The following is a 26,040-nucleotide window of genomic DNA, read 5'->3' as shown; positions in this document are numbered from 1 at the left end:
AGGGATTGTATTTTTCCTCTTAGAGCTGTAGTCTTGAATGCCTAACTGGAAAACAATTTGAATTGACTTGAAAATATAAAACTGAGATCACTTTAAAAGATGTTTTTCGTTATAAAATGAGGAGAGCGTAAAGGCGTGTTTTGGGTGAGGTACTCGGGGATTGACTTGGGAACCGTGTGCTGTCATTCTGGCTTATGACTGAGACTTAGTCTCTTTTCTTTGAAAACATGAGGACTTACACGTAGAGAATCATCCCAGTTTTGAAAATTTCTGAGAGGAATTTCTTTAACATTTTTGTAAAAATTATTTTATTTGACTTTCAAGCAGACGATTCTTTCAGCGGAAGATTGAAGCTTGATTAAAATCCTGTCTTCCCATGCGTGTTCTTTATGTCTGCATTTCTCTTCCTGCCCAGCTGCGGGAGGGGAGGGTGGGATGAATGGGGAGATGCATACACTACCATGTGAGTTGGACACAGCAGCGGCTGTACTGAACTGTTGTGTGAAATAGATAGCTGATGGGAACATGCTATGAAGCAAGGGGAGCTCAGCTGGGTGTTGTTCTGTGATGACCTCGATGGGTAGGAGGGGGCGGTGGGGATGGGAGGGAGGCCCTTGAGGGAGGGAGCGTGTGTAAACACAGAGCTGATTCACTTTGTCATACAGCAAAACGTAACACCACACTGTAAAGCAGTTATCCACACCGCCCCCCCCGACCCCCTGCAAATCCTATCTTCCCACCTAAACACATACCGAAATTGAAGTTCCTAGTGTCCCCCTAGCAACAGTGTTGCAGGGGACCCCATTACAGCTTCCGTTTCTATGTCCGGCGGCTCTGTTTTCCAGCTGTCATACTTGCTCCTTGACTTTTAGTTATTAAATCCACTTGCTATCAAACAGGCACATGTATGCACAAACTTATCATTTCTAGCTGTTCTTCCTTCCTCTTGCTCCTTAGCATCCAGTCTGCCAGCTCTCTCTGTAACCTTTTCTCCTGGAGAATTTTGCCATCTCGCATACACCTTCTGCCAACACAGATCCCACAGTGGCAGGAACAGAACCCAAGGAGGATGGAGCAGGCATCCCGGGGGAGACGGGGTGTGATGCCTTCTGGGGGGCCCTTTAGCCTCAGAGTGCCAGGGATCAGCAGCACGAGTCGGACGTACCCTAGCCTGGTGGCCTCTCCCCTGTCCTCTGACAAAGACGGTCCCAACCCTCCTTGCTGGCAGGCAGAGTTGCCACACCAGCCACCTGCATGCGTGGCCTCAGTCCAGGGAGCTCTTGTCTGATTCACAGAGTGATCCTCCCATTCTTAGTGGGAAAGGCAGCTTCTGGGCGCACAGCGGTGGCTTGTGTGGTGGCGAAGGGTTGAAATCGCCGGGATGATCGGGTCCCGCTCTGCTTCATGGTGAAGAAAGAAAGGACTGCTTGACGTCCTGACCGTCTTTTGGTCTGAAAGACTTCCTTCTTGGGTGCTGGAGAACAGGTGAAGGGAGAGGCCAGGTTGTTAGGGGTTGGAGAGCATCACGGAAATGGCAATTTTCCTATGTTTGGGTCCTCTTGAATGAGCCTGGGGAAGAGTCTTTGGAGGCAGGCAGCAGCTGCTGCTGGATGCGACCAGCCTTTCTCTTGTTGTGCCCTTCCTCTGCGGGGCTCACTCAAGGCCAAGGCCGTGTCCTTTAAGATGGAGACACCCCTGTCTCTGTTCAAGGTTTAACTTTTGCCTTAAAAACCAGATTCTCTCCCCTTGAGCTTCCATCTTGGAGGGTGAAAGAGTAGCTGCCCTCCCCCACTCTGTGTGGGGGGTCTCAGGAAATGTGCCTGGAGAGGCTGATGGGGATATGGGGGTCATGTCTGCTGAGTGGCTTGGAAAAGATGTCCTTGGTGATGCTGATTGTATGTTGCAATCTCTTCCAAACTCAGGAATTGATGTATTTTGAAGAAGATTGTTGGGGAGTGCAGTTTAAAAGTGAAACAGTCTGATACATTTCTCAGGAGTTAGGAGCAGTTTCAACAGAGTACCATCCCCTCTCACTGTCTTCTATGGGATGACCTCCTTCTCTCACTAGGAGCTCTTAAGCCATGACATGGTGAAGTCTTGAAAGAAGGATTTCAGCAGTAGAAGTTAGCTGCAGCTCTATTCCCATTTTCTTTTGAGATCAGTTTTTTTCCGTGCTCTGTTACAATGACATGGGCGTGCTTTTTTGATGTGACTCAGGCTTGAAATGGAGCCGGGAGCTGGGAGTTGAGCTCTCTCAAGTCCTGTGGTCATTCCTTTTGGAATGTTGGGTGGAATTCTCAAGGGTTCAGTAGCTTCACGGCTTCAGAGTAGCAATGATGCTGCTTAGAATCTTGAAAAGTTACATGATTCCTGGGGTCTGTCCTGAAAAAGCTGATCCATTTCAGTAAGCTGGGACTTCAGTGGAACCCCTTTCAGAGCCAGGCTGTGTGGGGGCGTTTGGAAAGATCTGATGACCAGCTGTGTAACTCTGCCCTTTGGGACTGGCGGTTTCCAAACACTTCGTAGTGGGTGATGCAATGCTGGAGTTGAGTTGTACGCATTGGCACTTGTCCGTGTCCAAGTATAGTCGCAAGATGATAAATACCAAGAACCAAGGGAAACTTAAGAGAGTAGTATTTTGGTCTAAAGTCACTAACATGGTGCCAGCCAGATAGTAAGCATTCCATAAATGGTAGATCTCCCTGAGCCGGGGGAGAATATATTACTTCACTTTGCAGTGCATTGCCTTGACTCCTAGGAAACCACAGTCATGTCTGTTCCAGCTGAACCTGTTGGTTAAGTATTGCCAAAGATTCACTGTTCTAAAATTAAAGTTATCGTTTCACGGGAAATTTCCCAACTGACTTAGCTGGCTTAAGAATATCAATTCTATGAACATGTTTTTCCCAGTTACCTTGGGATGCATTCGGATATGCTGAGAAGTTGCTCAAAATCAGGGCAGTCTTTGGATAGGGGAACTTTCAGGAATTTTGTTTGGCCGATTTGGATGTCTATTTTTTACTCGCCTTGGAAAACATGGTTGGGCTAAAACCATTTCATCCAAGCTTTAGGGAGGAGGAATTTGGAAACCCTGTCACGATTCATTCATCTCTTTTGAGATGAGGGGGGAGACGTGTGCTCAGCCGTGTCTGACTCTTGGTGACCCCATGGACTCTAGCGCGCCAGGCTCCTCTGTCCGTGGAATTCTCTAGGCAAGAATACTGAGGGGATCTTCCCAACCCAGGGATCGAACCCCGTCTCCTGCATTGGCAGGCGGATTCTTTACCACTGTGTCACCTGGGAAGCCCCCATCTGTGTGGAGGGATTAGTTTTTCATGGAGAATCTTGGTCCTGCTCCAGGCCCCCAGTAGTCACATGGTGTACCTGATAGGGAAGGTGGGTTCCTCCTCTCTGTTCAGGAGTGCTTGTCGTAGTCTCAGTTTTCAGACAAGCTCACCCTCGATGGAACCGTCCCTTTATGCCAGATGAGGGGTGGCCAGGTGGCAGTAGCAACCAGCCACATTTGGGCATGGGTCCCCATCTCACTCAAGTTACCCCTCCTCAGCCCAGTACTCTGGACAGCAAGCGTGCATCCCAAGAGATTTTCCTGGTAAGCAGCTGCTGCAACTCAGCAGGATCATACCTCTTCAGCCTTTCTGTCCCTGAACTGTGATTTTTTTTTTTTCCTTGAATCAATTATCAAGACAAGAAACAGTCATATTAAGTTTGTCTTTGAAAGGATGTGGTTCTAAAAATCTGACTCCGGGACTTTCCTGGTGGTCTAGTGATTAAGAATCTGCCTTCCAACGCAGGGGACGAGGGTTCGATCCCTGGTCGGGGAATTAAGATCCCACAGGGTGTGGGAGCACCTCAGCCCGCCAGCCAGAACTCTGAGCCTGCTCGCTAGAGCAACAGAAGCCTGTGCACTGCAACTCGGGAGAAGCCCCCATGCTCTGCAACTGGAGAAAGCCTGAACGCTGCAGCGAAGACCCAGCACAGCCAAAACCAAAAACCGAAACCCATGGCTCGTTGTTTCACAGTGGTCGCAAAGGGCCACTGGTGGAAGTTCCTGTCTGATCTTAGCACCTGGAATGTTTGTCCTTTTTCTGAACACTTTATTAGGACCTTGTGAGTCTTACAACTACTCTTTTCCCCATCTGATTGGCTGTTACCAAAACTTTACAGTCCAGTTGAGCCAGCTGGGTAAATTGATCACCCAGGTACATTCATTACGCTTATTCTGTTCCCTTGCACTTTGTCTTAATCTTTGGGTCCTTTTTATTTTTCCAGTGATAATTTCTCCTATTTGATTTTAGAACATGCATCTTTGGAAGTCACTGCTAAGGCTTTTCTCTAACATAATAGTTAAAAAACATCAGCAAAACAAAATGACTGATGAATTTTCTTTAACTTTAATTTCTGAACCAATAAAAAATTTTCAGTTTCTTAGATCCATCTCTCCATCTATTCACCCCAGGCTGAGTTTTGGACTAAATGTGAATATTAAAATCTACATTCTTTTGGTGTTTATTGCATATAAAAAATATTCAGGATTTCTGATTCATTTAGGATTTTGACCCAAAACTACTACTCCCTTCCCACTTTAAGTTTCAGGGTGAAGGGCAATGTGCTGATTCTCATTCATTTAGTAATTATGAAACACTTTGGGGGCACTTATTCGTGATGAACAGAGTAAGAATGAACGTACGTCTGTAGTCTAATGGTGTTTCATGTTGAATCTCAAATTTCTGATTTAAAACAACCTTTTCAGGTAGACGTTAAGTAAAGCAGATAATATTATGCATCCTACTTTTTTCTATTAAGTTTTGGAATGGGTAGTTTGCTTGCCCAAGATCACATAAGTTAGTAATAGAGCTTGGGGTGTAGGTGTGGGTATTTTGATGGCAAGTACAATATCCTTTTCTCTGTACACTTTGATTCCTGGAACTTGCAAGGACTTAAAAGTGACAGGATGCCTCTCATGAGTGTTTTCTGAGGTGGAAAAGAAAGTTCTGCTGTGGCAGACATTTTAGGGAAAGCCATGGATTAACTGCCATGAACACAGTATTTCTGACGTTGTCCTATTTCATCTTGGGTTGGTGATGAAACTTCTGAGCCCTGTCTATTTTTGAGGTATTTGAAGTCTGGGATTAGCTTGGTAATTCCCTCCCCTTCTCCAGCACAGACACTTCCCTGTGAAAACTGGTTATTTGACACCTGATGCAGAAATTGACTTTATGAGTTGAGATGAATCAGAATGAGACTGTAAAACTTGGCACATTTCTCGTTCACTTCACTGGGGGTCATCTTAATGCAATGCAAGCTGTCCAACTAGTCCTGCCAGATTTTGTCAGCGTGGTTTGCGTGTATGCGTGCACTGTGGCAAATTGAGTCAATCATGTCTTCCAGCTGGGTTAATGAATTCCCCTTTGGTCTCATGACACATTTGAGTCGATTAGTTTCATCCAACTTAGACTGTAGACCCAGTTCAGTGAGATAGGTACCATGTTTTTAAGGAATTCCCCTTCATAGTGGCCCTTCTTGTTGAATCTTCCTTATGGTTTACAAATGTTGCATAACAGTGAAAATAATCTAGTATTTTTATTGAGAACTGACCAAGGAGCCGGCACTGAAATAATCATGTCACATAGATGGTGTCATTTAACGCTTATTTCAATAGAATGGTTTAGGAATTCTTGTCCTTATTTGTAGAGGGATTGGAGAAGGCAATGGCACCCCACTCCAGTACTCTTCCCTGGAAAATCCCATGGACGGAGGAGCCTGGTAGGCTGCAGTCCATGGGGTCGCTAAGAGTAGGACACGACTGAGCAACTTTACTTTCACTTTTCACTTCCATGCATTGGAGAAGGAAATGGCAACCCACTCCAGTGTTCTTGCCTGGAGAATCCCAGGGACGGGGGAGCCTGGTGGGCTGCCGTCTGTGGGGTCGCACAGAGTCGGACACGACTGAAGCGACTTAGCAGCAAACTGATAATTAGTGTTTGCCGCAAATCACCTTGCAAGTAAGTGACAAAGCTGAGTTTTGACCTGAGTGACGCATGCAGTGGGACTCCAGGCTCAAGCTCCCATCACTGAGTTAGCTGTTTCCCTGCCGCTTGCTTGTTTACTTGTTTAGGCTAAGCTAGGTCTTTGGTGCTGCGCAGGCTTTTGTCTGGTTGCAGTGAGCAGGGGCGCCTTTCTCCTTGCAGTGTGCGGGTTTCTCCTTGTGGTGGCTTCTCTTACTGTGCAGCATGGGGTCTTGGGCATGCAAGCTTCAGTGGTTGCAGCTCGTGGGCTTAGTAGTTGTGACGCTCTGGCTCAGTTGCTCCGTGGCATGTGAAATCTTCCCAGACCTGGGCTCAAACCTGTGTCTCCTGCATTGCCAGGCAGATTCTTTACCACGGAACCACCCGGGAAGCCCGTCTACCTCCTGTTGAAGGTGGATTCTTTGCGGCTCTTAAAGAAAATCCGGAATCCTGATGGTTCTCAGGTTATTGTGGTGTATATTCCTAAGGCCATGGTGGAGTTAGTCAATCCACTGTGAATACTTGATACAGATTGAATCCTTGGTGACTCGTTGCAACCTTAGCATATTTTCTGATCACAAAGAGCAAATATGTTCTCTTCATCTGTTTTACATCATGGGGTCAGTTCTACAGGTCACAGGTCAAAATAGTTTTTCTATCAGAATCAGGGGGAGAAAAAATGATCCCAGATCCCAGATAGACTGGGTTTTGTCTTCCTACATATTTTTTAAACAATGCCTGATAACTTTTCACTTTCTTCCCCACAGCGTTTTTCTGCTCAGGGAATAGAAGACTATAATAGAGAAACATTTCAGTTCTGGTAGCAGAATATGTACTTTTTTTTTTTTTTCGAGTATAAAAAATGTATTATCAGCCTCTATGTGCAGGTGGAGGACAGCCGCCTGCAGGCCTGGCTTGCCAGCAAGAATCCAGCCCTTGCAAATTATTGGCAGCTGGCATCGTAATGAGTCCATTTCAATATAAATGGGCTGTTGCTTATTAATTTCTGCCAGTTCCTAAGCAATTCAGGAACCACTTTGAAAATTTTAAACTTTGCAGAGAGCAGCTTAAGGAGGATGCCTGGGAAAAGCAGCATTTGGGGGAATTATGGCGAGGACATGTAGTGCAGGGTAATAATGGCATATTGCTGAGAACTGGTGTTCCTCTCCTGGCAAGCGTGAGTCACCAGGTTCACGGCAGAGTAGCATATTTTCCAAGATAGGGTGAACGGTAACTTCACTTAATATGCTATTTTATATGGATATGGATATTATTTATTTACTGTCTTGATGTGACCACCTTCCACAACAGTAGGCAATTTTCTCTGTGTTTCTCTGCAAGCTGTTTGTCATCTTGAGTTCCGCCTTAATGAGGCTGCTAGTTATAGGTGCTAGTCGTGGGCAGCCCCACAGGAATGATCTGTAGGAGAGGAATGAGAGGCAGCCACCCCCAGGAAGCCCTTGGGGCTTTCTCCTGTCTTATAGTTTAGTTACTAAGTTGTGTCCGACTCCCTTGTGACACCATGGACTATAGGTGTCCCATAGGTGTCACCAGCCTCCTCTGTTCATGGAATTTTCTAGGCAAGAATACTGGAATGGGTTGCCATTTGCCTCTCTAGGAGATCTTCCCGACCCAAGTAGTGAATCTGCATCTGCTGTACTGGCAGGTGGATTCTTTACGGCTGAGCCATTAGAAGCCCCTCTCCTGTCTTAGCATCTCCAATCTCACCAGAAGCCAGGTTTTCCAAAACAAAGACCACTCACAATGCCTGTTCATGGAGCTTATTTTGAAAACACGAGAATTCGTGAGCACGAATTCTCAGCAATACCCCGTGTATATGATGAGAAGGTCTATCATATTGAATTTGGTCTTTTGTCTTACCATCTTTTAGCATCTTCTTCAATTTCTGTGATAGCTATAGCTCTGCTTTGAGAGTAACTGAGACTCCCTGATTTCCTGTCACTCATTTCTGTTTGTTGAGACGTTTGAAAGATTCAAAGGGAATCATGAGTGTAGGGGTGGAGGTACCTTTTGGAATTACTGTTTTCTCCAAGTCTCTGCCCAGGAGTGGGATTGCTGGGTATGGTAGTCCTAGTTTTAGGCGCTCTGTGCTGTTCTCCACAGTGGCGGCCCCAGTCTGCATTCCCACCCACCAACACCCCTTTTCTCCATGCCTTCTCCAGCATTTATTGTTTGTGTATGTTTTTGATCATGGCTCTACAGCAGAAACTAACACAACATTTTAAAGCACCTGTACTCCAATAACACTTTAAAAAGAAGAGAGAACCATGAAATCATTCTACTGGAATTGATTTCTGTTACCTGATTACTTTCGTCTGTAGAGACAGAATAAAATGATAAAATATTACTGAGTTTATAGAGCGATTTATTACTGTAAATGTAAGCATGCTTATATTTATGGATTTATGCCTGTCATTTTAGACCTGTAGCTGAATGTTGCGTTGTTTGATCTGGGGTGTGCTATTTCACATGAAATGGATGTTGGAGAATTTATGTAAATGGGTTTGGTGGAAAATTCCTGTTTCCTGTGTTCTGGCTGAATAGTGGCTTTCCTTTTTCTGCCCTCTCCAGGTTTTTGGCACAGCTGCATAGATGCAGATGAGACTGTGATGGCCAGCTCCAGGGGCAGGTGCTGAGACACTTCCCAGCCACCGTCACTGTTCATCCTGACATCATCACTAGGCTCCATATCTCAATGCCACAGTGCTCTTGGGGCAAGTTGGGCTGGGAACCTTTGTTGCCTTGTAAGGTAAGTTTGTGAATGTGTGCTTGAGCCTGTGTATACCTCCATGAATTAAACATAATGCTTCAGAGGTGGTGAGACAGGTACCACGGCATTGCCATGGTGTATGCAGCTTGTGGGAAAAAGAATTTGGACTCACTTTTTTGGATTAAGGTTACACCCATCTAGCAAGTCAAACGTATTAACATTAAAACTTAAAAAGAAAAAAAAGAAAAGAAAAAGCAGGTACCTATCTTTTTCCTTCTGTGAATTGCTCTCAGGGATCTTTGAAATTTATTCCCAAGCTTTACCATCTTTAGATGGGATTATGTTTGCAAAAGGAAAACCCGGCTTCAAAAATCTTCAGAACAATGATATGTTTTGTTTCTGGTTTGGATAATCTCTTAAAAAGCAAAATAAATGCAGTCAAAATAATAATCTTTCTAAATCAAAGATCATCTTTTATTTGTTGCAAAACTTTCCTGTTTAGTCTCCTGTGTTAGGGGTATTTGTGTGTGACTTGGCAAAACGCTTTTCATGGGTTTGTAAAGATTTAGCTAAAACTTTCAGAACTTTGTCTCAGTTTAATCTTAGCTTGTCTCCCCCCAACCCCCTTACCCTATCTTCAGGCTCAGCCTCCAGTAGGGAAAAAACAGGCTTGAAACCAAGCCCTCCCACTAGAATCTAATTTTAAATTTGCAATCTGTTGTCTTGTGATTTTTGCTTCAAATTTAACTTTGAAATAAATACATTTCATCCTTTCTCCTGCAATTTTGGAGGTCTGTTTTCAAATCATAGAAGGGTAATCATTACGTTTATTTTAATAAGTTCTTAAATACCTCAGGAGGGAGTGAAAAATTTTATTATTAACAATTATAAATTGTATACATCATTAGATGCCTTATGTTCATATTCTACAGCACCCTTACCAACAAGAGAAACCTTGTTTTAATAGTTAACTTTGACTTGAATATAAGTTGGGTCATCTTGTGCCCACTTATGGGCTCTAATGTTTTATATTTTTGAAATATTCTTGTTATAGACAATCTGAGAGACGAGCATCCCATTGAAAAAAGCAGTACTAAAACTTCAGTTCACTTAGATGGCCAATATAATAATGAGTAAGGCATGGTCCCTGCCATTGGGAGATTGTAATAAAATAAGAAGGGGTTCATGCAAAGAAAGATAAGTGTGTCAAATAACCATGCCACAGATGGAATGGGAGGAGATCAAGCAGAGTGCCATTGGAATGTCGAGAAAGGATGGTTAAATCCGAGCTCGGTAGTATTTTCTTCTTTATCTTAGGTAATTTCCCCACGTCATCTGCTTTAAGTTTGGGCTTGGTGCTTTTTGGCTGCAGCTGTCAGCCTGGTGTTCCCCATCCTCACTCTCCGAGAGTTATCCAAGAAACCTGGGGACTTAAAGCATTTATTCTTTTCTTTCCCGTAACTGAATTCTAGGTAAGGGACCTGCCTGGCAGTCGATTAAGGCTCTGTGCTTCCACTGAAGGGTGTGCAGGTTCTGTCCCTGATCAGAGAACTAAGATCTCACATGTAGCATGGCCAAAACAGTGAATTACGGCTTTAGTGTAGTAGCTTTGGAAAATACAAAAAGCAAAGTATACTTTTGAAAATTAAATTACCCCATAATCTCTATCTAGGATGCTAACTTTAAAAATTTTTACACAGGTCTATATATTCTCTGTGTGTGTGTGTTTATGAGAGGGAGAGAAAGAAGGTAAAATATTAACATCTTTAGAATTTTAATCTCCTCAAAGCCGGTATCTTGGATATGCATCTCAAATGTAAGTTTTTACTTCCTGAGAATAAGAGTTTTGCTCCAGAGGTGATTGACCCTAATAATATAATTATCTTTTTGATTATCAACTTCTGAACAGGGCAAGCCCCAGCAAGCTGACCCACAAGGCTGGGCTTTAATCATGTGGAACTTTCCTGTTGTTCAGCTAAAGGGTGGAGCATTTTGCTATCTGGAGTACCGCTTGAACTTCTGGTCTCATCGAGAGGATTAGACATCCTAAACCATAAAAATATTATTATAACCTCCTTAGTCTGCAAAGTGATGAGGTTATTTCTTGTTTCCCTTGTATCTTCTTTCTTTCCGCCCTTTTCCCTCTGAACAATCTGTAGTTATAGGAGTGTTTTTCTTTGTTCTCTCTGCCCAGAGACCTTGACCATGGGTGAGTTTCTGTTAACCTGAATGTTTTCTCATGCAATACCAAGAAAACTTCACATCTGATGATTAAAAAATGCAGCTTGTTTTGTATTTTGGGTCAAATTAAAAGTATTTTACCTGTCTTTTTAATTTGTATTCTCCTTCTCCACTCATGCATAATAATTGATGTTCATGGTGATCTTGCATGGATGTTCCAAGGAGTTAAAATTTTCATTTATTTCAGGAGTGTTTACCATTACTCAGAGAACACAGTTATACTAGTTGCTTTAAAAGCTTGATAATTCCAACATCTGGGCCGCTTTGGGGTTGGCATGTATTGATTGTCTTTTCCCCTGAGAACTGATTAGATTTTCCTGGTTCTTTGGAATGCATTGTGGACACTTTGGAGTATTACACTGGGAGAATCTAGGTCCTGTTAAAATCATCTGAAGAATGTTAAATTTTCTTTTTTTTCCTATTTTAGTAAGCAATCAACCTGGCTAGGTTCAGATGGCAAGTTCTGTTTGACCTCCTGTGGGTGGTAGGTCTATGTCAGTTCGGTTTTCAAAGCCTTTGCTCCAAAGTTGTGGCTTTGTCCACACATGCACCACTTGGCAGTTAGACTGAGAGGTGAGCTGTGTTTTATGTCATAGCTCAGTTCGCCAAGCCTTTGCTGTCCTCCTCTGGGGCAGTCCCAGGCACATGCACCTGAGGAGTGCCCCTGGGACTCGGGTAGATTTATACACGACATTAGCTGATCTGTTTCCTCCAGCTCTGTCTCCTCTGAGATCGCCCTCACTCTTTGGCTTGCAGGGATCACTACTCTCGATTTCTTTGGCCAGAAGGACAGGGCATATCTTGTGAGTTTTTGCTGCTTTCGTCACAGCTAGATGTGTGCTCAGGCTTCCCAGGTGGCGCCAGTGGTAAACAACCTTCCTGCCAGTGCGGGAGACAGAGAGGTGAAGGTTTGATCCCCAAGTCAGGAGGATCCCCTGGAGGAGGGTATGGCCACCCACTGCAGTATTCTTGTCTGGAGAATCCCATGGCAGAGGAACCTGGCGGGCTACAGTCCATGGGGTTGTGGCGGGCTACAGTCCACAGGGCTGCCTAGAGCTGGAAACGACTGAAGCGAGCCAGCATTCATGCACGGACTGTGTGCTCACCCTCCATGCAAGGCTGGAAGAGAAATGAGAATAATAAAAACCGAAATGGGAAACCCACTCTTGTTAGAGTGGCTTCTTCAGTTTTATTTGCTTGTTTATTTATTTTTGGCTGCACTGGGTCTTCATTGCTAGTTTCCACAAGTGGGGGCTTACTCGTTGCTTCTCTGCATGTGGGATCATCCCAGAGCAGATATTGAACCCATGTTCCCTGCATTGGCAGATGGATTCTTACCCACAGGAAGCACCAGGGAAGTCCTTGTGTTTCTTCCGTTTTTGATTCCCATCCCCAACTCACCTGCTTTTGCTTACTCTTTGAAATCCTCAGGTAGTTGCTTTTTACTTTGGTTCAGGGTTTTTAAATCTTTATCATTGGAAGAAAGACCAGCCACTGTGTCTTACTTCATCTTGGCTGGCACCAGGTACTATAAATAGTATTTCAGTTTTGGTCACTACTGTATTAAAGACAGAAGCCCTGTCCCTAGTTAATCAACCCTACTTCTCTAGTGAATCTCACTTTGGACCCTTGTTTTGTGTTTGCTGTCTGTTTCCTGATGACATTGATAATGCCCAGTGAGTGCTTATTTTCTTTTGCATAATTTGTTGAAAAAGAGGATTCAAAAAAGCTTCATTTGGCAGCATCGTCACTGTTAAACAAAAATTTTCCCTTAACCAGAAACTCCCAGTGAGTGACAGCTTTAACTTTTTATTTGGAAATAATTATAGATCCACATGAAATTGAAGAGTAAGCATACTCTTCACCTAGCTTCCCTTAATGGTTGCATCTTACTTAATTTCCACAAATTACCAAAGCCAGGGATTTGACACTTTTTTTCAAAGTGTATAAATAGTTTTATATCATTTTATTACATAAGGCAGGGCTAATAAATCTATAAAAGCAGTCCCTGAGAAAGAATCACCTATCTGATGTATCTACAAACGACCCTAATGACTGTACTTTTTTTTGTGTGTGTTAAATTGTGTTAGTTTAGGGTGTACAGCATAGTGGTAAAGTTTTCAGATTCTTTCCCCTTAAAGGTGGTATCAAAATATTGAATATAGTTTCCTGTATTATACAGCAGGTTCTTGTTGGTTATCTATTTGATGTATAGTAGTGTGTATATATTTATCCCAAACTCGTAATTTATCTCTTCCCTCCTTTCCAGTTTGGTAACCATAGGTTTATTTTCTGTGTCTGTGGGTCTATTTTGTAAATAAGTTCATTTGTATGTTCTTTTTTTTCAGGTCCAGCATATAAGCAATAACATAATATTTGTCTTCGTCTGGCTCACTTCCTTTAGGATAATAATCTCTAGGTCTGTCCGTGTTGCTGCAAATGGCATTATTTCATTCCTTTTTATGGCTGAGTAGTATTCCATTGTCGGAGAAGGCAATGGCACCCCACTCCAGTACTCTTGCCTGAAAAATCCCATGGGTGGAGGAGCCTGGTAGGCTGCAGTCCATGGGGTTGCTAAGAGTCGGAGACAACTGAGCGACTTCCCTTTCACTTTTCACTTTTCATGCACTGGAGAAGGAAATGGCAACCCACTCCAGTGTTCTTGCCTGGAGAATCCCAGGGACGGCGGAGCCTGGTGGGCTGCCGTTTGTGGGGTCGCACAGGGTCGGACACGACTAAAGCGACTCAGCAGCAGCCGCAGCAGCAGCGTTCCATTGTACATGTCCACCGCTTCTGTATCCTTTCCTCTGTCCCTGCACCTTTCGCCTGCTTCCATGTCTTGTCTGTTGCACACAGTGCTGCCTGTACTGACTGATAAAGTTCCTTTAAGTACTTTCACTGTGCATTTATTTTGATGGGAGTACTTTTTTACTCTTTCGATGTGTATTTACTTTGATGGGCTTTAAAGGAAGTTACTATGAAAAGTTTAACTCATGAGTTAAGGAGAGAGGTCATGGTGTTGGGAAGAATGGAGAATTCATCCTCTCTCTTGTGTCCTTGGTCTCTGACCCTAAGAATCTCTTGATTATTTTTTTTTTGGACCGCTTCTACTTTCAAATGACGCCTCCCCATCATGTCGCTATATCTCCTTTGCCTGTATTTTCTCTGGATCATCTCAGGCTGCTCAGTCCTGAGCTGTCACCCCGACACGGAGGAGAGGTAGTCTCTCAATTCCAACCCCCTTTCCTAAACGTCCAAAAGGAGGAGGGATGTAGGAATTAAGTGAAATGAGACAAAGGCAAGGCCATGAGTCTTTGCCTAGGTGGTTGAAGGTTGGGGAGAACAGTGGAGCAGGGCAGGCCGAGCCCATCAACTCAGCTCACAGAATCAGGGTGATCCGAAACCCAGTGGCCTGGGCTGAGGGACCTACACCAGTCTGCAGGTGGAGAACAGCACACAGACTGGAAACGGGTGCATTTTCTAGGCACTCTCATGTAGGAGAGCGGGCATTTTTAAGGCCAGTGTATCTTTTCTCTAGTTCACATTATGCTAACACCCTCATCACTTTTCTCTTGCAGTTGTGTGAGTTTGTGTCTTTACATTCTAGGTTAAATTTTATCATTCATTAATTCATTCTGTATTTTCCCACTGAGCACCAGAGCAATGTTTTAGGCACCGAGAATATAGCAATACACTAGGCAAACTTTCTGCCTTCCTGATGCTTAATTAGGTTCTAGTGGGAAAGAGATAGAATTACAAAAAAAATTAGTAAATGAAAAACATTTTTTGAGACAATTATGACAAATGTTAAGGAACCGGGGGGCGGGGGGAGGCAAAGAAGAAGGGTGGGAAGTGTTGAGCTCTCAGGGGTCATTTTGGATAGAGATGCTAGGAAAGATCTCTTTAAGAAGGTGACATTTGAGTCAAGATCTGGAAAGAGCGAGCCGCGTGTAGATGCCTGAAGGCTGGAGAGTTGGAGGCCAAGGAAAGACCATGAACAAAGGCTGTGGGGAAGCCAGGAAGCTGTGTCTTAGAGAACTGGAAAGAAAGTTTAAGATTTGAGGTTTAAATTCGGACAGTTGTTGGTGTGTTTACAGTCTTGCCCACCACCTCCTTCTTAATAATATGCCTCCCACTAACTACCCTCTGCAAGTGCAAGCTGTTTGAGGCCACTAACATTTTCCATAAGGAAGTCAATAGGGAGTTGAATGAGTTTAAAAATGGTAACATTTTCTAGCTTGCCATCATGGCCGTGTATTCTGAGGCTCTGCTTTTCAAGTTGTTACAAATTGAGTTTATTACAGTCTTGAATTTGTTAGGATATTTCTTCTGTTTTATGTTTTGGTTTTCTGGCTTCAGAGCCATGTGGGATCCTAGCTCCATGATCAAGGATCAAAACCCCACCCCCTATGTTGGAAGGCAAAGTCTTACCCGGGGGACCACCAGGGGAAGTCCCTGCTTGTCCATTTCCAGCCCAGTTTTTGCATTTCAGCCTGTCCTCTCCCTGCTTAATCTTTCCCCTCTTTCCTAGTGACTATGTGGTGATTATGTTGGCCAAGTACTGATCACTACCTTGTACTTTTGTTTCTAAAGTGCATGAGCATTTTTTTGACTCCTTATCATACATAGAACACTTGTAGTCTCTATGAGTGTGAGTGTTCATCGCTCAGACGTGTCTGACTCTTTGCAACCCCACAGATTGTAGCCCAGCCAGGCTCTTCTGTCCATGGAATTTTCCCAGGGAATAATAATTGGAGTGGGTTGTCATTTCCTTCTCCAGGGGATCTTCCCAACCCAGTGATCTAATCCAGGTCTTCTTTTACCTTCTGAACTACCAGGCAGGCAGATTCTTTTACCTTCTGAACTACCAGGGAAGCCCTCTCTATAGAGGCTTCAAAAAAGAAGTGGAAGCCCCTTTCTGCTGAAAGTTGCTTCCGGACTCAGAGAAGCAAATAAAGACTGTGTAAATGTAAAGTATAAACCAGGCTGTTTTGGTTTGTTATAAGTAAATGATAAGGGTTAGGTAGGAGAGAGCAGGGAAGCGTGAAGATGGTGAAAGTAGCTGGCATTTGCCATTTGTATGTAGAGAGGATTAGGACTTTCACATCACCAGTGTTCTGGGGGTTGCCTGTGGGATGGGGTTGTCCCTGAAAGGGGAGACTGTGTCTGTTGTATGCAGTGAGCAATTTTCATTTTTCATGCTTGTGTTGTTTCAGGGCCCCCCACTGACCCCCCACATGGGCCTTCATGAGTCTCACTGACCTTTGGGGAAAAGCTCTTAAAGGAAGGGGTGTTTCGGCAGTCCCTAGGAACATTTTTCTCCTAACTTGAGTTGCTTCAAACTTCCTGCTGACTCGACGTAGATCATCCCTTGAGAATCGCTCTTGGTAGGATTTAGATTTGGCATTCATCTCTAAATTCTAGTTCTGAAGATAAAAATGGCTTCTTTCCTACCTTGGCTGGCTGAAAAGAATCTTGCTACTAAAAATGCTATTAATATAACAGACCTATCAGAGTAATGCAGGGAGCGCTGTAATTCTTGAAGGCTGGGGCCATTTGCTTTAGGAAACTGCTCCTGAGGCTTTTAACTTGATTAGTTTTCTGTTGGCAGAAACAAGCCTAACCAGAAATTTGTTGTTGAGAATATGTCTGTCAATTTATATTTGCAAACTTTTGTATACAGCAGAAGGGGGAGCTCCATCTGAGCATATTGGGGGGGTCCATTTGAGCATATTTGGGGTGACAGCTTTGCCTTTGTACACTGCGGTTTCTGTCACCTCCATTCTTTCCCTCTTTTGAGTTTAAATCTATATGATTCTTAAAATGGGACTGTGGCTAATACTTTTTCTAGACTTTTAATTACTCCTTGGCAAAACATATAGATACATAGACTGTGTTCAGGCTTTCTCTAGTTGCACTGAGTGGGGACTACTCCTTGTTGGGGGTACGCTTCTCATCTTGCGGACTCTAGGCACGCATGCTTCGGTAGTTGTGGTATGCAGGCTTAGTTGCCCTGCTGCATGTAGAATCTTAGTTCCTGGACCAGGGCTGGAACTCGTGTCCCCTGCATTAGCAGGCAGATTCTTAACCACTGGACTACCAGAGAAGTCCCCATCTGTGTATCTTCCAGTGAAAGTCACTCAGTCGTGTCTGACTCTTTGCAACTCCATGGATTGTAGCCCGCCAGGCTCCCCTGTCCATGGGATTTCCCAGGCAAGAATACTGGAGTGGGTAGCCTTTCCTTTCTCCAGGGGATCTTCCAACCTGGAATTGAACCAGGGTCTCCTGCATTGCAAGCGGATTCCTTACCAACTGAGTCATCAGGAAAGCTGTACCCTTAAAAAATCAAGAACCCTGAGACACTGGTCATGGCGTTCAGCCTTACTTTAGATGCTTGTTAAAATATTTTACTTGTAAAAATGTAGCACATGATATTCTTAGGAATAGAGATCACATAAGTGGTCACACATGGACCATGAATCTTTTCATTTTCCCTGTACCGAGTTGAGTCTCTCTCTCTCTCTCTTTTTTTTTTTTGCTTCTTAAAGGTACCAGCCAGAGAGGCGTGAACTTATTGCTTTGAAGTATATTTGCTACTAGTAAAAGGACGATTCTCTTTCTTGGAAACTTTGCTCTCAGAATCATATGATGTGTGACCTGGTAGGGAATATTCCAGTATGGGAATAGCTTCACATCTGGTGTCTGTATGAGTTACCTCTGAACTCATCGGAACATTCAATGGAGGTTTTTCCCTTCTTGTTGCCACGAATTTCATTTCAGTAAAGATGTGCTTGTAGGAGTTTAAGCAGCCTTTGAGATGGAAGAGTAGGATTGTAGAGCGGTCCTGGAGCATTGGGAAGGAATCCTGGAGCATTGGGAAGGAATATATTATATTGCAGGGGGTTCAAACTGTAATGGGTCCAGTAAATTTGTTCCTGTTTCTCTCTGTACCTTTTGCTTTTTTGTTTATTGTATCCCTTCCCTGGCTCGGAGTATCAGTTTCATGAGAGTGGAGAATGTGTATCTTTTTTTCTCTGCTGTATTTCTGGTTTCTGGAACATGGTAGCTATGCAGTATTTATTTTCTTTCTTTCTTTTCTTCTTTTAAACAGTTTTCAAGATTGCTCAGCCAGTCAAGGCAGAAGCTTGCATGAGCATCGGGGCTCCATCCCCACCTCTTTGTTTAAAAAAAAAAAAATTATTTTCTTATTTGGCTACATCAGGTCTTCAGTTTTGGCATTCTGAATCTTTTAGTTACTGGCATATGAGATGTTAGTTGCCACCTGTGGGATCTAGTTCCCTGTGAAAGTGAAAGCGTTAGTCGTTCAGTCCTGTCTGACCCTTTGTGACCCATCCATGAACTGTAGCCCTCCAGGCTCTGAATGAATGACCGTGTAGATGATTGTACACATCAACTCAGGGATGCGCTCAGCTCTTCTATTTTCCTTCTCTCCTTTCTGACCATTTTCATGTGTGTATCCTAAGTGTATACAGTTGAAATGGTCTAGAGAAACCTCACTGCAGAGCAAGGAGAATAAGGCTAAATAGAGTCATACTTGTCGAGCTTTGAGGATGTTTTAATTTCTCACTGTGGGTAACAGCCCTCAGACCAAGGAGAGAGACCGGAAAAATGTTAAGGAAAGGACTTGAATTAACCTGGGTAGCTCCAAAAGGCTGAATCACATTTAGTGATTCATCATGTGAATTTCTGTGTGCAGGGCACTCTGTACCAGATTAATGTTCTTGGGTTGGATTTGCTCCCAGAAATGAACCCATTAGTTTGCTGCTGGGCAGAGAGTGGGGTTTCTGTTTTGTTTTGGGCATCTCCCCCTCCCACTTTGCCTCCCCTCCCCTGTTAAGGTTTTCAGAAAGCTGCGGCGTCACAGGTAAAAAGCCCCTTTTCTTTTTGACTTTATCAGGAAGAGTTGATTGGACTTCACCTCTTGAGCTTTCCGGTTTTTGATTGATTTTGAAGTGTAGATGAAGTCAGGATGAAACGGAAACCTATGGAGAGGAAGCGCCTTTATCCAGGGCACTTCGGAATTTTGCCTGGTTTTTTGAAATACGTCATTTCAAACAGAACGTTACTCATTGGGAGCAGACACCTTGGTTTGTACTTTTTAGAGTTTTTAGTTGGTGGAGAGGCGTAGAGCTTTAAATAGACAACTCTAGAGGTTAGGGAGAAGAAACCAGGTGTTGCCAGCTTTAGGAAAGCAAGCCTGTGCCGTCCCTGGAGTGCTGCCCCCCTCCCCGGGCAGAGACCCGTGTCATCCCCCATGACCTTATTTATGTTCTTATCTCACATCTCCGCAGGAGTAGTCTCAGCAGGTGATGTTGGTTCTCACCTGCTGCCGCGATGAGTCCAAGTGCCTGCCAGGTGCATATAGGCGCCGCTGTTACCTGCCAAGCTGTGTGCCCTCCGTAGGTACCCAGCTTTTCCCGTTAACTGCCCGTACCCATGGGTGACTCAGTGATCCTCTCCTTTTTTTTTTTTTTCCCTTGCTACAGACCATAAAACCATGGGAAACGCAGAAAGTCAAAATGTCGTGCATGAGTTCTATGGCGACAAGCACGCCGTCCTGGGGCGCAAGCACACGTCGCGATCCCTGCGCCTGTCACACAAGGCGCGGAGGACCAGGCATGCCTCCTCCGGCAAGGTGATCCACAGGAACTCCGAAGTGAGTACCCGGTCCAGCAGCACCCCCAGCATCCCCCAGTCCCTGGCCGAAAATGGCCTGGAGCCCTTCTCCCAGGAAGGCACCCTCGAGGACTTCGGGAGCCCCATTTGGGTGGACCGAGTGGATATGGGCTTGAGACCCGTGTCTTACACTGATTCCTCCGTCGCTCCCAGCGTGGACAGCAGCATCGTCCTCACGGCAGCCTCCGTGCAGAGCATGCCAGACTCGGAAGACAGCCGGCTTTACAGGGATGACGCGACGTACTTGGCGGAGGGCGGCAGGCGGCAGCGCCCCTATGCCTCCAATGGGCCCGCGTTTATGGAGACGGCGAGCTTTAAGAAGAAACGCTCCAAATCCGCAGATATCTGGCGGGAGGACAGCCTGGAATTCTCACTGTCTGATCTGAGCCAAGAACACTTAACAAGCAACGAAGAGATCTTGGGTTCCGCTGAGGAGAAAGACTGTGAGGAGGCTCCGGCGATGGAAACCCGGGCGAGTCCGCGGCAGCTCAGTGCCTGTCAACGGGCCAATTCCCTGGGGGACTTGTACGCTCAGAAGAACTCTGGGGTGACGGCAAACGGGGGGCCCAGGAGCAAACTTGCAGGCTACTGTCGGAATTTGGTGTCTGACATCCCCGATCTCGCGAACCATAAGATGCCACCAGCTGCAGCTGAAGAGGCTCTCCCCTACAGTAATTATAACACACTCCCCTGTAGGAAATCTCACTGTCTCTCTGAAGGTGCCACCAACCCACAGATTAGCCATAGCAGCAGCATGCAAGGCAGAAGAGCAAAAACCACTCAGGTAAAGTGCCTGGAATCTGTTTTGGTGTTTTGGAAACTGGTGCATGACCCGAAGTGCATGAATAGGCTCTTAGAAGGTTCCCGTCTTGTAGCTGCTTGTTAACCACAGCTTTTCCGTGGTGGGTGCTGCCTCTCTGAAGATTCGTCTGTCTGCTGATTTGCCCCTCTTGCAGTTCTGTTGCTGAAGGGGTAGGAATTCAGGAAGAAGCCTCTGTGTGTGTGTGTGTGTGTGTGTGTGTGTGTGTGTGTGTGTGGGTGAGGTGACAGGAGTGGGACTGAAGCTGATAAGTTCGTATCGGGAAACTGCCTCTCCAGTTCAGCTCTGAGCAGCATCTCACTGGCTCTGCACTTCCTTCCTAACGTGGCTTTCTCTCCCTGGACAGATGGGAATGGTGGGCTGTGGACTCTTGGAGCTTATTTCTTCCGCGCCGCAGGTGGGAAGAGGTTAGTCGGCAGGCGGCTCCTTGGAGGAAGCCTTTTTTGATTCGGGGCCGGCTCTGGTCATTTGTCAGCTTCTGTCTGAGGTTGGCAGGCTAACTGCCTTCCCGGGAGCTATTTCAATTTCCTGTTCCTTTGCGATGCTGGCCAGCCCTCTCTCTCTGGACGGAGGTGTTACAAGGAATAACTTGGGTGGGTTCCAGGTCTGCTCTGCAGCCAACTGGCTTCTGACCTTGGGCAAAACCCTGACTTCCAGGTGCTCTTTGGAGCACTGGGGTGAAGATGCTTGGTCCACCTGCTTCAGGGTCTGGGGCATGACAGTGTGTGTGTGAAAGTGTTTTCAAAGATTTAAAATGTGTCTTGCTAATGAAATGAAGACTGCCCTCGCATTCCTTAATCATTACTGATAATTATTGGGTGGGCCAAAAAGTTCATTCGGAGGTCTGGTCACCCCTGTACAAACCTTGTGACCAACCCTTGTGACCAACCAAACCCTCGTGACCAATTCCTGTCACGAGGATAATGACATGTCAAGTAATCCTGCCTGCATCAGTCCTTTTCTGGTCCTGGAGCAGGGTTCCAGGTGTCCTGGCTCGTGTTGAGGATGGGTTGGTAGTTTACAGGATGGCGTTTCAGATCAGGAATCCAGGTTGGGCTCCTTTGCCCTGAAAGGTGAATTGGTCCCCAGAGTGAGCAGTGAATACCACTGAGGTCAGCTGGAAATCAGCAGGCGTGCTCTGACCTGGCCAGCAGGGTGATGTTGCACCTCCGGTCTTGCTTCCATGCTGGTCAGGGGGTATTGTGAGGTTCAGTTTTCTTGGGAAGGGTGTCTAAGTATAATGGGCAGATGGTCATCTTGACCATTTTTCAGTGCATGGTTGAGGGGTATTAAATACATTCACATGTTCCTATAGCCATCACTGTGCTTCATCTTCAGAACTCTTGTAGAACTGAAACTTCATCCCCCTTAAACAGTGGTTCCCCTTTTACCCTCTCCTCAGCCCCTGGCAACTGCCATTCTACTTTCTGTCTCAATGAATTTGACTCTAGATACCTCATCTAAAGTGAATCATACAGTATTTGTCTTTTTGTGACAGGCCTATTTCACGGGCTTCCCTGGTGGCTCAGATGGTAAAGCATCTGCTTGCAATGTGGGAGACCGGGGTTCGATCCCTGCATTGGGAAGATCCCCTGGAGAAGGGCATGGCAGCCCACTCCAGCACTCTTGCCTGGAAAATCCCACAGACTTAGGAGCATGGTGGGCTACACAGTCCGTGGAGTTTCGAAGAGTCGGACACGACTGAGCAACTTCACTTTCACTTATTTCACTTAGGTTGTAACCTCAGGGTTCCCACGTTGTAGCAGGTGTCAGAATTTCCTTCCTTTTTTAGGCTGAATAATATTCCACCAACACTTCACTCTGCCCAAACAGTGCCCACCCCACTGCCCCCCCCCCCCACCAGCCATTCATTTGTTGAAGGACAAGTTTGGCTGATGTCCAAGCTCTTTTTACCTGAGTAAGTTTGGGCACAGTTTTTTTTAAGTCTCTTGAAGCCTTAATGTCTTAATCTGTCAATTGGGCAGAGTAATAAGATTTTTGAGGAAATGGAAGGTAAAGGCTAGTGCTTGGTACTTTAGAAGCCACCAGTAAGGGACAGTCTGTTACTTGTGATTTTCAGTATCCTGAATGGTGTTCTATGAGTTGAGGACCCCAGGTAGTTTGCTGTTTGTATCAAACTTTGTGTCTTGGAAACAAAATGATAAAAAAGGCTGATTCGGAGGTGTGAGAAGGTGAGCTTGGATATTGCATTCAGATACCCTTCTTGAATTTTGACCTATCTCTTTTCTTTTTAAAAAGTTTCTTTAATTAATTAATTTATTTTTGAGTGTGCTGGGTCTTTGTTGCTGTGCACAGGCTTTCTCTAGCTGCAGCAAGGGGAGGCTTCAGTAGTTGTGACATCTGGGCTTTAGTAGCTCCAAGGCATGTGGGGTCTTCCTGGCGGACTAGGGATCGAACCCGTGTCCCCTGCATTGGCAGGCAGATTCTTCAGCTCTGGACCACCCGCAGGGGAGTCCTTACCTGTCTCTTTTCTGAAGCATGATTGTAATGATAGAAATAACCCTGCTGTGGTCCCTCTGCCTGCCCTGGGCAGGACTCTGCTTGCACTGGCAACTTGATGGGTCAGGACACAGGTGAGATGGAGGTCCTATTAAAGGATCCCCTGAAAGGCACCACAGGCTTTGTCCTTTAGACATCATCAGATTGGCACTGCGGGCCTGATTTGCAGAGATGGGCTTGGCAGCTCCACCAGCCTCCATTGATCCAGACTCTTTTAAAAGAAACCTCGCCTCTGTCACTTTTGCCTGGAACAACGCTAAGTTAAAATCCATTCTATATAAGATTTGAGGGGGGTGCTGGGTGGCATTCTGGCTCTCTGTCTCTGACCCTGGGGGCCAGTTGGACTCCTGCTTCCCCCACCCCTCACTGATGGAGCTGTGAGCCTTTGAGCCTTGGCCGCCCCCAGGAGAGGGGCACTGCTGGTATCACGGGAAGTTCTCATGTGTACTTGTCGCATACCACTTCCACTCTTTGGCTTGTTGCCTTCTAAAATTGTTAATATATGGAAGTGAGATCATCTCAGAGTGCTGTCTCATAAAGCACTCTGGTAGCTTAAAGTAGCACAGAGTATAGGGGACCGGGAATCCTGAGAAGCACATTTGCTTCTGGCTCAGTCCTTATCGGCCAATGACCTTAAGTGAGTCATTTCATCACAGGCTCCTTGTCTGTCCAGGGTGAGTGACACCAGCCTCTGACGGGGCCAGGAGGAGAACCAAGTGGGATTCCATACATAGAAGCCTTCTACAGAGTCTGTAAAATGAACGGAAGTCTTATTTTGGTCTCAACGTTACGTGTTGAGTGAGGATCTTTAATGACTTGAAACAAACCCCAGAATTATGCACAACACTATCCACCCACCCACGCTTCCTCATCTTAAGTTTGGCGTGTTCATCCAACGCGATTTTTTTGAGAACCCACTATGTTCCAAACAGTGTATTTTAAGAGACAGTGGGTGTGGAGGCTTCTTTGAAAGTAATTCTTTTTTCATTTTCTTTTGTTGGTGAAAGTTTCTGACCCAGGGCCCCTCTCCCGTGAGTTTGGATCATAGATATTAACAGTCTCCTTGTTTGCCCTGGTGATGTAGTCGAATCTGTAATAGTCTTATTAGCAGTTTTTCTCCTCAGAAAAGAGTTCCTGGCAGGCATTTGGCCCAAGGGCCTGGCCTCTGAGCCTGGGGGACAATGTTTTATCTGAACAAACATGAAGAACATATTTTATTTGCAAATGATCAAAACAGAGTTTGGAGCCATTCTTCCTACTTTTGTATTTGAGTAGTAGTTGGACATGTTACTGAGCTATGAATCTGAAGGCAGCGGGGTTCACATTGCGGTTTTAAAAAGTGGCCCATTTCATGGGTCTGCTACCCAGTAAGTGCTGAGGAATTCTGTTTGTTGAATTCAGTACATGTGAATATGTGTGTGTGCCGTGTGCATAAGACAGTATCTTGAGAGTCAGTCTGCTGCTCGTTTGTTGAGGGGATTTACCCAGACTATGTAAAACAGAGTTTATTTGTATTGACTGCTGTGACATCCCAATAGATTGCCTCTTGATTTAATGAATGCCTCTTTGGTTTCTTGGCCTAAACTTTACTCTCTATGGTTAATGGATAGAGGAGGGGCAGCCTGCTGTCCTGCAAAGAAGAGATTCTGAAGTCTGGCAGGTCTGAGCTTGCAAGTTGGAACCTTGTTCCCTGTTGGCTGTGTAACCCAGAAGGATCTCAGTGCCTCTTGAATAAGGCTAATGTGAGGGTTAAATACATGAAATGTAGAACTCCTGGCGTAATGTCTTGCATTTAGTCAGTTCAGTTCAGTTGCTCAGGCATGTCCAACTCTTTGTGACCCCATGGACTGCAGCACGCCAGGCTTCCCTGTCCATCACCAACTCCTGGAGCCTCAAACTGATGTCCATCAAGTAGGTGATGCCATCTAACCATCTCATCCTATGTCGTCCCCTTCTCCTCCTGCCTTCAATCTTTCCCAGCATCAGGATCTTTTCAGATGAGTCTGTTCTTCATATCAGGTGGCCAAAATATTGGAGTTTCAGCTTCAACATCAGTCCTTCCAATGAATATTCAGGACTGATTTCCTTTAGAATTGACTGGTTGGATCTCCTTGCAGTTCAAGGGATTCACAAGAGTCTTCTCCAACACCACAGTTCAAAAGCATCAATTATTTGGCGCTCAGCTTTCTTTATAGTCCAGCTCTCACATCCATACATGACTACTGGAAAAACCATAGCTTTGACTAGACAGACCTTTGTCAGCAAAGTAATGTCTCTGCTTTTTAATATGCTGTCTAGGTTTGTCATAGCTTTTCTAACAAGATGCAAGCATCTTTTAATTTCATGGTTGCAGTCACCATCTGCAGTGATTGTGGAGCCCAAAAAAAATAAAGTCTGTCACTGTTTCCATTGTTTCCCCATCTATTTGCCATGAAGTGATGGGACCAGATGCCATGATTTTATTAGTTTTCTGAGTGTTGAGTTTTAAGCCAACTTTTTCACTCTCCCCTTCCACTTTCATCAAGAGACTCTTCAGTTCTTCTTTGCTTTCTGCTATAAGGGTGGTGTCATCTGTGTATCTGAGGTTATTGATATTTCTCCTGGCAATCTTGATTCCAGCTTGTGCTTCATCCAGTCTGACATCCAATGGAGTTTGGATATGGGGGATGGATTTTGTGTCTAATTAGGCTGTTTTTAGCCATCCTTGTCTGGAGAAGGCAGTGGCAGCCCACTCCAGTACTCTTGCCTGGATAATCCCATGGATGGCGGAGCTTGGTGGGCTGCAGTCCATGGGGTTGCAAAGAGTTGGAGATCACTGAATGACTTCACTTTCACTTTTTACTTTCATGCATTGGAGAAGGAAATGGCAACGTACTCCAGTGTTCTTGCCTGGAGAATGCCAGGGACGGCGGAGCCTGGTGGGCTGCCATCTGTGGGGTCGCACAGAGTTGGACACGACTGAAGTGACTCAGCAGCAGTAGCAGCAGCCGTCCTTGTATGGCGAT

The 26,040-nt window shown here is 45.1% G+C and overlaps 1 protein-coding gene across 5 annotated transcripts in view; it reads left to right on the top strand.

Moving 5' to 3' along the window:
- The window catches only part of TIAM1 (TIAM Rac1 associated GEF 1), a 309,949-nt gene that overhangs the window by 130,767 nt on the left and 153,142 nt on the right, over positions 1-26,040 (top strand). For all 5 annotated transcript variants that reach the window (XM_040227933.1, XM_040227927.1, XM_040227925.1 and 2 more), the window contains 2 exons: positions 8,619-8,796; positions 19,506-20,479. In XM_040227933.1, coding sequence (XP_040083867.1) covers positions 19,517-20,479 — 963 coding nt within the window. In that variant the 5' untranslated portion in view covers positions 8,619-8,796; positions 19,506-19,516. The remainder of the gene's footprint in view (positions 1-8,618; positions 8,797-19,505; positions 20,480-26,040) is intronic.

This window comes from Oryx dammah, unplaced genomic scaffold (genome assembly GCF_014754425.2).
Source record: "Oryx dammah isolate SB20612 unplaced genomic scaffold, SCBI_Odam_1.1 HiC_scaffold_2, whole genome shotgun sequence".
Classification (NCBI taxonomy): domain Eukaryota; kingdom Metazoa; phylum Chordata; class Mammalia; order Artiodactyla; family Bovidae; genus Oryx; species Oryx dammah.
The sequence above is the reverse complement of the archived record's forward strand: the minus strand, read 5'-3'. Positions and strand labels throughout refer to the sequence as shown.